General features: G+C 36.0%; 1 protein-coding gene across 1 annotated transcript in view; it reads left to right on the top strand.

Annotated features, from left to right (window-relative positions):
* The window catches only part of CPS1 (carbamoyl-phosphate synthase 1), a 142,800-nt gene that overhangs the window by 67,490 nt on the left and 62,496 nt on the right, over nt 1-12,814 (top strand). Inside the window, exons 18-21 of the mRNA XM_060151307.1 lie at nt 1,334-1,544; nt 2,913-3,111; nt 5,156-5,332; nt 8,666-8,784. Coding sequence (XP_060007290.1) covers nt 1,334-1,544; nt 2,913-3,111; nt 5,156-5,332; nt 8,666-8,784 — 706 coding nt within the window. The remainder of the gene's footprint in view (nt 1-1,333; nt 1,545-2,912; nt 3,112-5,155; nt 5,333-8,665; nt 8,785-12,814) is intronic.

The raw sequence follows: 12,814 nt of genomic DNA, 5'->3' as shown, positions 1-12,814 counted from the left end.
TAGAAATAGGTGAAATAAATAGGTTTCTCAGGAAGGGAAACTGGTTAGACTAGAGGGCAAAGCTGATGACTTAGGATTTAGAAATGCTAAAGTTTAAAAGTGGGCGGAAATCTCAAGAAGAGGAGAATGTAGAGCTGGAACTCAGGAAAGAGGATAGAAATAAAGAAGTTGATGCAAGGTCATTGGAAGTCTTTGAATAAAGAAAATAGCGGAAGCTGGAAGCATAGACTGAGTATTCAAGGGCATAGGTGTAGAAGGAAAGAGAATAGGGTCCAGGACCATACCCTGGGAAACATTCAGATTTATAGGGCAGAAGAAAAAGGACAGATTGGTGTTGAAGAAAAAGAAGGGAATGATAGTTACCTTATAAGCCAATGCACAAAAATATTTTATAAAAGAGCTTTGGTTTTGACTGTAGCAAATACTATGAAAGGTCAAGAATGAAGATTTAATGTTGCTTTTGGATGTTCAAGAGGACAGTTTCAATGCAAAGTTGGTTATGTGAGCCGTATGGAAAGGAATTATATGACTATGAGTGATAAGAAGACCTGGTAGGGCTTCCCTGGTGGCGCAGTGGTTGAGAGTCCGCCTGCCGATGCAGGGGACGCGGGTTTGCGACCCGGTCCGGGAGGATCTCACATGTCGCAGAGCGGCTGGACCCGTGAGCCATGGCCGCTGAGCCTGTGCGTCCGGAGCCTGTGCTCCGCAGCGGGAGAGGCCACAGCGGTGAGAGGCCCACGTACCGCAAAAACAAACAAACAAACAAAAGAACTGGTAAATTTTCAAAAGGTTTAGTCATGTAAGGAATGAGAGAGATGGTTCTTATAACCATCTGGCAGTTCAGAGAGGGGCTCCTTGAGCCTGTAGTGATCTGAGCTTGTTTGTAGGCAGAAGGGATGGTGACTAAGGACTAAGAGATTGAAGATACAGGGGGCTATAATTGGAGAGAAGTGAGAAAATGAGAAGGGATGAGATTTAGAAAATTGGTGGGTGAAGACGAGCTGATATTTTATGGAAGGAAGAACTTGAAAGCTAATTCATGAGACATAGAAGGGAAATTGAAGAAGTTAATGTCAATCCAGTAAGTAGATGACTAAGCCTTGATAGCTTCATGATCTTGGGAAAGCTTAGAGTGATTTCTGTAAATATGTCAGAGTAATACAGGTAAAACAATCAGAGGGAACGTGCCTTGTATGTGTTTCCCTAAGATAGTTCTTTTCCCGGCAAACCCTCAGCCTGTTCTGTTTCTTGTGTCATGCAAATAGATTGTTAAGTTACTAAAGTTGGTTATTTAGATATGCTACCAAATAACAAGTGTTGCTTGGATGTACAGGTGATTCAGTTGTTGTGGCCCCTGCCCAGACGCTCTCCAATGCGGAGTTTCAGTTGTTGAGACGTGTTTCAATCAATGTCGTTCGCCACTTGGGCATTGTGGGTGAATGCAACATTCAGTTTGCCCTTCATCCTACCTCAATGGAATACTGCATCATTGAAGTGAATGCCAGACTGTCCCGAAGCTCTGCTCTGGCCTCAAAAGCTACTGGGTAAGGCCAGAACGATTGACCATGGGTTTGCAGATTGAACTGGAAAATTGAAAGCTAGTGGAAGAATGTGCTGCATTTGCAAACTATAGTCCCCATTTCTGTATGCTGACTCCCAGTCATGTCCTATGGACATGGTTATTAATGAGCTTGCCGCCAGATTGAGGCAAATGGTATTGCTAGCTGGCTTTGTTTGCTGGCTAATCATAAACTAATCAAGATCTGGGTGGTCAAAGCAGGCTGTGAAAAATCTGCTTCTTAATTGCACTTTGCAGATGTTGTTAAAAAGTACAAATTAATCCTTAATTTTAGTCCTTCACTGACTTTTTTAGGTATATAACAAATTTTGGACAAATAATAGAGTTCACTTGACTCAAGCATGCAATCACATTATTTTATTTTAGCAAAACTTCACAAGAGCAAACAACAGTAGGTTTTTTCTATAGGTAAATCTTGCAACTAAATAAATAAATTTGTATCTACTTAACAATTGCTAGCAAGCATGACTGGAAGGAACACTAATTAATATCTTTTATTTCTATTAATATCTTTAACATCTGGTATTTAAATTACATGATATTTAAAAAATATTTACCTCTCAAGCTATTTTTATGTAGCTAGACAGTGCTACATGGAGTGTGGAAGGAGTGATGAGCTAAACAAGAGTCAAGAGACCTGAGTTCTCCTTCTGGTCCTTCTACTAATTGTGGGACTTTGGATAAATCACTACTGTTTCTGTCAGTTTCTTCACCTCTTAGGTGGGGAAGTTGTACTAAAGGACTCATATGTAATTCTATAGTTCTGTGAATTAATTTTTCAAATACAATTACCCAAACTGACATTCCAGAAGAGTATGGTCAAGTTTCCAGAGTGTTAGTTGTGTAAGGAGCCCAAAGTTCAAAGATAATTTGGAAACAGAGCAAGGACCCAAACTTTCAAGGACTGCATTTTATGACCTTTACATACCCCATAGTACCAGCTAACTCCACCGTCTTCCTAGGTGCAGACATGTATATATTTTTATAAAAGAATATTTTGCAGATTCTTATCTTAGTGGAAATTATACACAAGTGAGTACTTTATTCCTCAAGGAAGCTATTGATTTTGGCTTGAAGAGGTGAAGGTTGGGAGTTGTAGCACTGCATGTCAGGCATAGACAGTGAACTCTTTTGTGATCTGTGCTTCTGTACTTTACCATGACTCACTTTATTTTATAAGGAGCTATTAAATTTTCATACAGAACTGAGAATCAGGTGTGTTTTATACCTTGATGTGAAATAATACCAGAATTTCTAAGAAAAACCAATTTATATTTTGAGCTGTTTTTAATACTTATTGCTGAAAGAAAAAAAAATGTCTCCTCCTTTATAGCTACCCATTGGCATTCATTGCTGCAAAGATTGCCCTAGGAATTCCACTTCCAGAAATCAAGAACGTTGTATCAGGGAAAACATCAGCCTGCTTTGAACCGAGCCTGGATTACATGGTTACCAAGATTCCTCGCTGGGATCTTGATCGTTTTCACGGCACTTCTAGCCGAATTGGTAGCTCTATGAAAAGTGTAGGAGAGGTGAGTCCTTGGTTAATTCCTCTCTTTCATCCTTGTTCTCAGTTATTTTGTCCAACCCTAATGTCATTGAAAGTCTTCAGTTTCCTTGGATACTGGGTTACTGATTGGAGGATACATATGAATTTCATTTCCTCCCTAGTGTTTCCACATAAGGCATAGCTGTTTTAAATCTTAATTTTTTTTATCATGCTTCAAGGTGCACAATAGAATTATAACTCAAATGCCAGGAAAAGTTTTGTTGGTGGTGTTTCTGCCAAATAAACAACTGTTATTTAGTTTACATTTCATGGAAAGATTCCCCTTTCACAATGTGCATGGGAAAATTTGTAGGCCAAGGAATATGAGATAATTTTGTAATGTGTTAATTTAGGGTTTATTATCTGAAAGGTTTTTGTCTTCAGTGAATATTTAACACTTTACATTTAGTTCAACTCAAGTTAGCAGACATTTCCTGAGTTCTTACTACATGCAAGACCCTGGGATGATAAAAACAGCGAATAAGATGGAGATAATTGTGACATTATCTCCAGCTGGTGAGTTCAGAATATATTCACAGAACTAAATATAATATGAATTAAACTGTGGTAAAAGTTGGAATGCAGTATTTATATGCAGGTGCTGTGAGAATGTAGTAGAATAGGGTCAGGGAAAGCCACAATAGATATTCCACTGAAAAATGGTGAAATCTTCACTTAATGAATATGAAGTTTAATAATATAAAGTATTAAAAAGGACAAATTTTGAGCAAACACTGTTATGTATTCCTTTATTATTATGTTTACTTCTCTTTTATTGAATGTACTCCATATGCTATTATGTACAGTGTACTTTAATGAAAATTCATGGTGAATTACTTATAGAATTAGTTACTTTAGGGCCAACTCTTAAATATATAATACTTTAAAATTTTCTTAAATATTCCAAAAATATTTTCTTAATTTGATAGTGCCATAAACTATATTATATCTGGTACCCTCTCCTATGCTTAGGCTAGAACATCTATGAATATATTGTCTAACTCTTCAAATACCACTATGCCTCATAAATTACGTATCTGAATTGGACTAATATTTTGTTTATCCCTGCTCTTGAGACTCTTCCCTTATTTCTAATTAAATTTGGAGCAGTGTGAAAAGGTTATCTGTTTGGCTTTAGTGATCTTTGTATATGTAGCTTGTCACGCAATTGACATGAAGATTTACTAAACTGACATTAATGAGAATTCAGGTCTGTTTGAGGCATCACGGAAGTTTACTGAAGGCAGTGTTATGACTGTTATTATTTTAAATTGTAGACCAAAAATGCATGGCAATCTATTATTCCATGGAAAGAATCAAAGACAGTATTTATTCACTGAAAATAACTGGGTAGGCTTCAAGGTTAATTTTAGTTCTCACTTGTAACTTGTCCAAACTAAATCACCACATGGTTTTCCTAATTGATTAGCATACAATCAGCTGCAAAGATTGTGGGACGACATGTTGAATTTGTCATGGGGAATTTAGTCTCCTATATTCAAAATCTGAATCTGTCAGTATTTGTTATGATTCTCAAGGTCCTATTAATATTAATGCTTAGCTATAAAGAAAGCCAACCTGTCTGGGATACTGACTGATACCCATTTAGAAATAGTTCTGTTTTTGTGTTAATATATGTCTGGTTTCTCTTCGTTTGCTTTTTTATTCTAAAGGACATCTGCATGAAAGCAAGATCTTATTGAGGAAGGGTCTATGTTCTCTGGCCACAGATTCTTTCTTTTAATGCTATGGTCCAGAGCAAGTACAGGTGATTTCCTCATCAGTCTCAGCAAATCAAGCTAAATTCCCTAAGTGGTAAAAGAGTGACCTAATGATGTTAAAGACTCATTACATCAAAACCACGGTAAAAAGGCAAGAAAGAAAAATAACTTAAATTTGAGTAGCATTCTTTTGATATATGTCTTGCTCCTAAGTCTTTTCTGAAAAATAGTCAACTTCTAGCTTTGTTACAAATTAAAAATATGCAAGCTCTTTTTAAAAATATGAGTCTTAAATGTGTATTACAGGTCATGGCTATTGGTCGCACCTTTGAGGAGAGTTTCCAGAAGGCTTTACGGATGTGCCACCCTTCTATAGCTGGTTTTACTTCCCGTCTCCCAATGAACAAAGAGTGGCCATCCAACATTGATCTCAGAAGAGAGCTGGCTGAACCATCCAGCACCCGCATCTATGCCATCGCCAAGGTAATATGTGACAAGGGGTGGAGAGCTACCCTTTTTTTTTCTTTCCCAGAATACAATCAGCTTGGACTTGAATGTAAAACTGAATCACAAAGTGGTCTTGAATTCAGGAATTTTTGGAAAATCTTTAATTCTCTTTAATAGTATTAAACTGGAGGTTTCTACGGACTTCATCAGATTATTCTATAGCTAATGAAAAATTACCCTTTTTTATTTTCACCTTAAGCCTGGACTTAAAGGGAACACTGCAGTTTTAAAGGATGATCACATAGATAAAATGTTCTTCCCTTTTAGTACATATATTATCAATACTCTTAAATGTTTGATAATATTGACTTATGATTTCCCATCACTCTCATTACTTGCTCATTGAAAATGTGTAAAATTATATTTTAGAAAGGAAGATGCGTAAAATGGTATCACTTAGTATGTCCTACCTAAGACTCTAGAATAATCTTTATTTGATTCTTCTTCTGTGTTTAAACAACAAACTCTAAAGAACTTCCATGATTATAGGCTTTTCTATGTAATTATTTTATTGGTCTTACTTATAGAACAAAAAAGCCCCACATTTCTCACTTCCACCCACTAGTTCCCTTTAATGCAAATTAAATGCCATATTAATCTCCTTTCATGTTTACTATGCTTAGAGTTTTGAAGTTTTAGTTCATCTGATTTTATAAAAGGTGATTTGGGCAGCTGGGATGTGTCTGGTCAGAAATCCTTGAATTGCTTTTTGACATTTAAGGAAGGTTAGGTATTAATCCTCCAACAGTACCAAACCACACTGGAGCTACAAAGTCCTCTGACCATTTTATGTGTGTGTATGTACATGTGGAATGAGTTGATGAAAATATGAATTTTGTCTTTAAAAAGGGAATCTGTCTTTGTAACTTGTCTTTGTAGCAACAGAAAAATGCTGGTCTTTGTAACGACAGAAAAATGCTGTTAGTGATTTCGAACTCTGCAACTTTTATGCTCATATATAGAAGGAGGGGAGGGAATGTTTCCTTCATTGCATTTAATGTATTCTCCTCACCTTTATGGTTTCCAAATGCAGAATATTTCATTTCCATTGAAATTCTGAAGTAGTCTGAGAGATACTAGTATTTTTTGATGGACATTTCTCAAAGTTGACTTTCAAGGGAATAGAGAATTAACATTTTTCCATGGTGGTGGGACTGATATTAGTAATGAGAGGTCATTCTAGAAAGCCATTTCACCTTCTTTATTGTTCTTATTTCAGTCTTTTGTTTAAAAAGCAACCTACAACATTCATACATGTGTATATATGCGTATGTGTGTGTCTGTATGTATACATATAATTTTTTTTTCCAGACAAAGGACAGTAAATAGATTTTTTCCTTGAGTCTAGTAATCATACTTCTGCCATTTTGAGGTGGATGAACAAGGGAAGTATTTCCAGGTTCCCAGTGAGGCTGTAAAACTCAAGCATATCTCTCATTCTTTTCTAAATTCAGGGAAAATGTGTGGAGATTCTTTCTTGCACAGAGTATGAGCAAGAAGTGCAGGGTCTGAGGTATAAATTATTGCCTGCCAGCGTGCTGGGAGAAGGAACTGATTTCTGTTTGTTAGAGGTCATCATTACTGTTCATTTCCACAGCAACCAGGAACTTGGTGATTTTGACAAAGAGTGTGAGGAGTGTGGTGGGCTGAAGGGGAAAAAAAATGAAGGGAGTGAGTAAATCTTTGCTCGCTTTCATAATTCTTAGAAAGGGCAACTTGCTCTGAGGTCTGATTTTTGCAGCAGTCTTATTTCAGGATGACTGGATCATCACCTCTTTTGATTTGGGGAGAATACAGGGCATTATTTTTGATTTGGGGAACGTTAGAGTAACCTCCAACTTGTTTGGGGTCATTACGAACTTCATTACGGCTGTGTGACATGGCAAAGCTGCAGCTCTTGAAAGATCAGCAGGATCTTGCTTTCTGTTCAGAACTGTGGATGTGATTCTAGTTGTCCTTCCTCACAGTAAAATGACTGCAGATTCTAGGTCCTTCATCAGTCACAGGGTAATTACTGTGTGCGATTGTGTGAAAATGTCCTTTGGTCTATCAGAAGTGTCACTACGACCTTAAGGTTCTATTCCCCTCACAGTGTTGATGGTCAAAGAGCCAATTGTCCCTTCAATCCCTTCGCAAATAAGGCATAATATTAAGTCCTTGGGAACCTGGTATAGTTATAGGGAGAATTAAACAAAAAAACATAAATAGACTTACGAAACGAATATGTCTTTCAGTATTCACATTAGATGTCATTTTATTCTAGTCAATAGAATTATGAGCTATATTGTTTCTCCACATGTATGACAATGGTCTCTCTGATACCAGAAATAAGTAAAAGTTTTAGGAAAATTAAGCTCCCTTGGTTGAAATATAACAGCAGTTATTAGTTACATATATTTCCTAATGGTATTTAAAAATATAGTGTGCCATAATAAAATACGTTGTTTTGAAATATTTGATTATCATTTTTCATTGAGTAGAAATATTATCTAAACATAGAAAAGAATAAGAGTAGGCATCTTTTGAATATGAAGGTTTTGGTTTTGAGAGTTTATCTCTTCTTTCAGCTGCCTTTTGTACTCAGCTTAATGACCCATAGCTGTAATTTTACTTTTGAGAAATTGCTAAACTAAGCTTGAGGAAAAAGCTGAGCTGCCTATCAGAACAGAAGTTATTACTACATTGTTTTGGACTATATTAGGATTTTGTAAAATGCCTGTCTTAGCACAAAAGTCACAGTAACTGATTCAAAATAATTTTTTGTTTGAAGTCTTCTGTGAGGTAATATTTGAGAGAAATAACACCAAGCCAAATGTGATCCATAAATTCTCAATGACTGGTTGGTGTGAATATGGAATGAAGTGATAAAAATATGCTAAATATGCTAAAGGATAATTATCCAAAATACAAGTTAAATGATCATTATATTGATTCTACATGTTCTTACCAATTTGGCATAACTATAGTTTCAAGAGATTCTCTTTAATGCCAAAAAGATATACCAGATTTAGAATATAATTGGTAACACAGTCATATAAAAAGCAGGGAAGCAGAGCCTGTTACAGGAACTTTTCTGAGCACACACTACTCTGATTAACTCAGAGTACCTCCTGTTCATGCCATTTGTGGATATAGTTGGCAGTATCTGTAAGTTTATTGGGAGGAACGTCAATGATGTGATATCAGTTTCATTCTCAGTCTATAGCCTCAGGCTCTCTTAACATGGAGAGGAATGGCTGCTATGTTTTCAACCAAATAAGACCTTTATAAGATGTTTGCCAAAGAAAGCATCTCTTCTCCTTTTGGCAGGCCTTGGAAGACAATGTGTCCCTGGATGAGATTATGAAGCTCACATCCATTGACAAGTGGTTTTTGTATAAGATGCGTGACATTTTAAGCATGGAAAAGACACTAAAAGGGCTCAACAGGTAAGGCACTTGTGCTCTGATTCACTCCAGGTATCTTCTGTGCAGTTTTGTCTTCCTCTTACCCTTACACATTTGGCCAAAATTCTGCTTCAATGAAGTAAATAGTGCCAATGCTGCAAAGCAATAGCCACAACCAGAAGAAATGGCAGTTTTTAGACGTTTACCTTTTTAAAGGCATCTATTAATAATTTTAATTGTCTTCTACCCCTGCCCTACCCTTGACATGAAACATAGTGATGTTTTTATTAGGTCTTCTGAATTTACAAAAATTGGTGTACATTTATGGATTGATGTGCTATTTAATTACCAGACATTACCTAGATTTAAATTTTATTAATCAATAATGAAATGAATACTATTTCTGTTTTCTATACATTTTCCAAGTTCTGAAGTCTATTCTTCTCTTTTAATATCAACCTACGTATTGCTGTGTATTGATGAGCAAACATATTCCTCTTGCACTCTACTGATATTTTTAACATTGGGACATCCAGTTCAGCATACAAATAAGCCACATTCAAATTTTTGTTAATAGACTCTTTACCTCTCACTAATTTGCATTTTTATCTCCTTTATGGCCAATTATTTTAAAAATTTTATTTCATGTTCAGAACATTCCTATAATATCAGTGTTTTAAAATCTACTTTTTTCTATTTTCTGAGAAGATCGTTTGTTGAGGCAGCTCAGGCATATGAAGTCACAGATAGGTTTTAAACTTGGATCTGTGGTAACAGGAACATGTATTACCAGTTTAAGAAAGACAGTGTATTTCTCTTTAGCTTCTCCTCTTTAAGAGGGCTTTGAAATACACTACTACTGGAAAGAAATCTCACCTACAAGCCTAGGCACATGTTTAGAGAGGGAAAAATTTTGTTTGCAGAAATTATTCTCAAATGATTTTAGTAAATGTAGAAAAATTAATTGCTTAAAATGTTGAAAACAGTGGAAGCTCTCAGTGACTGGATTTCTCGACTATTTAGAAACTGCAACATATAATTGGGTTACTGGGTTTACTTAATCAAAATGTACACAAATTGGGCACTTGCTTCTCTTTTTGAGCAGAAGGAGGTTCTTTTTCATCTATTCAACAATCACCCACAACAAATACTTGGTTTTGAAAATGGGGGACTCCAATCTGCCAGAAATGAAACTAGCTGTAGTTGCTTGTAAGTCATCCTTTGTAGTGATCATATAAAATGAGCAGTAGATAGAAGTTAAGAATCGAGCCTATACATTCATCTTAGAATTTTGCTGACTTGAGGTTTCCTTTCTTGGTTTATGATGCCAGCAGAACTTCTATGTTGAATTATAGTCTGTTCCACTGTTTTCAGTCTCAGACAACTGATTTCAAATGCCTGTGAAACCATTCCAATTAAACCACATGAGGGTGCTAGAAACTTACAGTACGCCAACCGTAGCAGTGGAGGAGTCCTGGGGTGAAAAACAGCAGATGTTATTGTGATTTAAATTTCCACTTGATATCCATTCTGATTTTTGGACAAATTCAATGTTTTAATTGAATAGTTTTTGTTACAAACAGAAGGCAGGTTGAAATTCTAACTAAGCAGAAATAAGTGTATATTGATAGTGAAAAAGCTGTTTGGAGGATTATTAGAACGACTCACAGTCGTAGATCACTTACAACATCGTTCTGACTTCAACATTTCATTGCATTTTTTGTTGTTAATTTGACATTTTAAAATAAAGTCTCCATTTTCTGGCATAAGTATAATTGTAAATAGAGATTTTTCTATTGTTCATAATCATCTACAATAAAAATTTTTTATATACAACTTAATAATTTAAAAGATTCTAAAACATAATACTTAACAATTGTCTCTTGCTTCAAGACCTCAACAGAGGATTTATGGTGTTAGTAAACCTAAACTCTGAACTTATTATTATCTGATGGACACTTTACGTCCTTTTTTTTTTTGAGTATCTTAGATGCACACATAGCAATTCAATAATGACTGTTATTTAGAGGTGTTGGATAAATAGAATAAGAACAGATGGCTACTGAAGCCCCCTGTCTCAGTCATTCTGTGGCACATTGGGATCTGAAGTTGAAAGGATATTGCAACTGATGGTGGGTGAGTGCAGGACTTACATTTGTTTGTTTGTTTGTTTTTGCCCTATTTTGATTATCTTCATGATTAGCCTGGATTATGACATCTTCTGCTTTTTATCAGTCTCTAAATATCCAGAGAGGCTTGGTCATCAAGGCAGATACTGCTCCAACAGTAATAGCTATCTAATAACAGTTGGTATTATATGGCTGAGTTATATATTGGAGGAAGGTTAAGGTCAGCTGGTTCTTTTTTATCTGTGATTTGTTTCAAAATTTCAACTGCTCCCATGTTCGAAAGGCTGACTTTAGATGTAGACCCAGGAAGTAGCTATTTATTTGGTCTGATTTGGGCCGACCCCCAAATTCTCTTGCCTTAGCATGTCTCTGGTACCAATGTGCCCAGGTCCCTTTGCAATTTTCTTATAAGTCCCTGGGAAAATGGGCAGTGGGGATCTTAATTAGGAGAAAGGAGAAACTTAAAGAAAGGATAAAGTGTAGAATGCTAGACGTGGGTTAAGTTTCACCTGGTTCCTTCCTGTGCGCTGGAAGGAGCACAGGCTATGGAGCCAGTCAGATATGTGGGTGCACAGTATTACCAACTGCAGCATCATGGGCACATCACCTCCCTCACTTCTCCAACCTCACGTGCTTCCTGCTAATGTCTCCTTTATAGTTTTGTTGTGGAGTTTAAATGATATAAATGCAAAGGACCCTTGGCACATGATGAGTGTCCAAGAAAGTTTTCTTTTATTCCCCCTGAAAATGAAAATGCTGCTTGTTATACTGATATATGCATTTTAAGACTCATTTTCAGAGTCACGATTTGCATTTGCATATATATTTTGCAATGTATCATTTCTTAATTTTCTTTATGATGCATTGTCACTTATTTTAATACCAGACCTATTTTTTTAAAATAAGAAAGCAATGATAGCTAGTGATACAAATGCCATTCTTATCAAAAGATCAATAGCACTCCATTATAATAATGAACAAAAATTCCCACTTTACAGTTGTTAATCATGCTAAAATTCTTCTAAAATGCAATAAATACATTCACTAGCAGAAGATGAGAATAGCACTTAGATTGATGGCAGTCTATTACTTGTATTTATATATAGTCACCTGAAATGAAGTCCAGAATTTGACTTCCAAATAGAATATACCCACATATTAGGTGTATATGTGAATGTCCACAGACTGGAGTAGAGAAAAGAAAACAATGATTGTAACAAGGTTAGCATTATGGAAATAACGGATGAGTTTTACATGTCTATGAGAAAGTAGAAATTACAGTTTTCTCACTTCCTTGAAGGGTGGAGATAAACATGTTTCTTGTTGAGGATGAAGTATGAAATCCCAGTCTTCTTCAGGGTGATGGGCCAAGTTAGACAGGTGTTAGAATAATCAACTCAGTATCCCTCAGCATCCCAGCTCTGAGTGCTTGCTTCCATCAGAACTCAGTTTGTTATCTTCAATACATGATCATAGCAATGGCAACCCTCTGGAAACTTCCAGAGCAATAGCCATTCTTACCAACTTAGGTGTTAATCATTATTCAGACAGCTTCAGCAAAGAATTCCTCTTCTATACTTCAGTTCACTGACTTTCTCTTTTTCTTCTTAAACTGTTTATTGCTTCCCGAGGGCATGCTAGGAAAGTTGACTGTCCTAGGCAGTTCCCCAAATTTATAAGCTAGTGTAGTGGAATGAATCGATCTAGAGTGATAACATATTTCACTTTGGATTTCTTTAGGTTTTGAAAAGTTTCTCTTTACTCAATGTGATGTGAGTTGTATCATGGAGGATTCCAATGCCTATTATGCCTGTGCATTGGGATTCATATGTTTGATCTATTAACCTCACATTACCAGATCACTTTGCAAGTAGTTTAGGAAAATTGAGCTTGTCAGAATTTTCAGTGTAATTGCAACATTTTCAAAAGCTCTCTTCATTGGC

Source organism: Lagenorhynchus albirostris, chromosome 6, assembly GCF_949774975.1.
Source record: "Lagenorhynchus albirostris chromosome 6, mLagAlb1.1, whole genome shotgun sequence".
Lineage (NCBI taxonomy): Eukaryota > Metazoa > Chordata > Mammalia > Artiodactyla > Delphinidae > Lagenorhynchus > Lagenorhynchus albirostris.
This window is presented reverse-complemented; position numbering and strand designations above follow the sequence as displayed.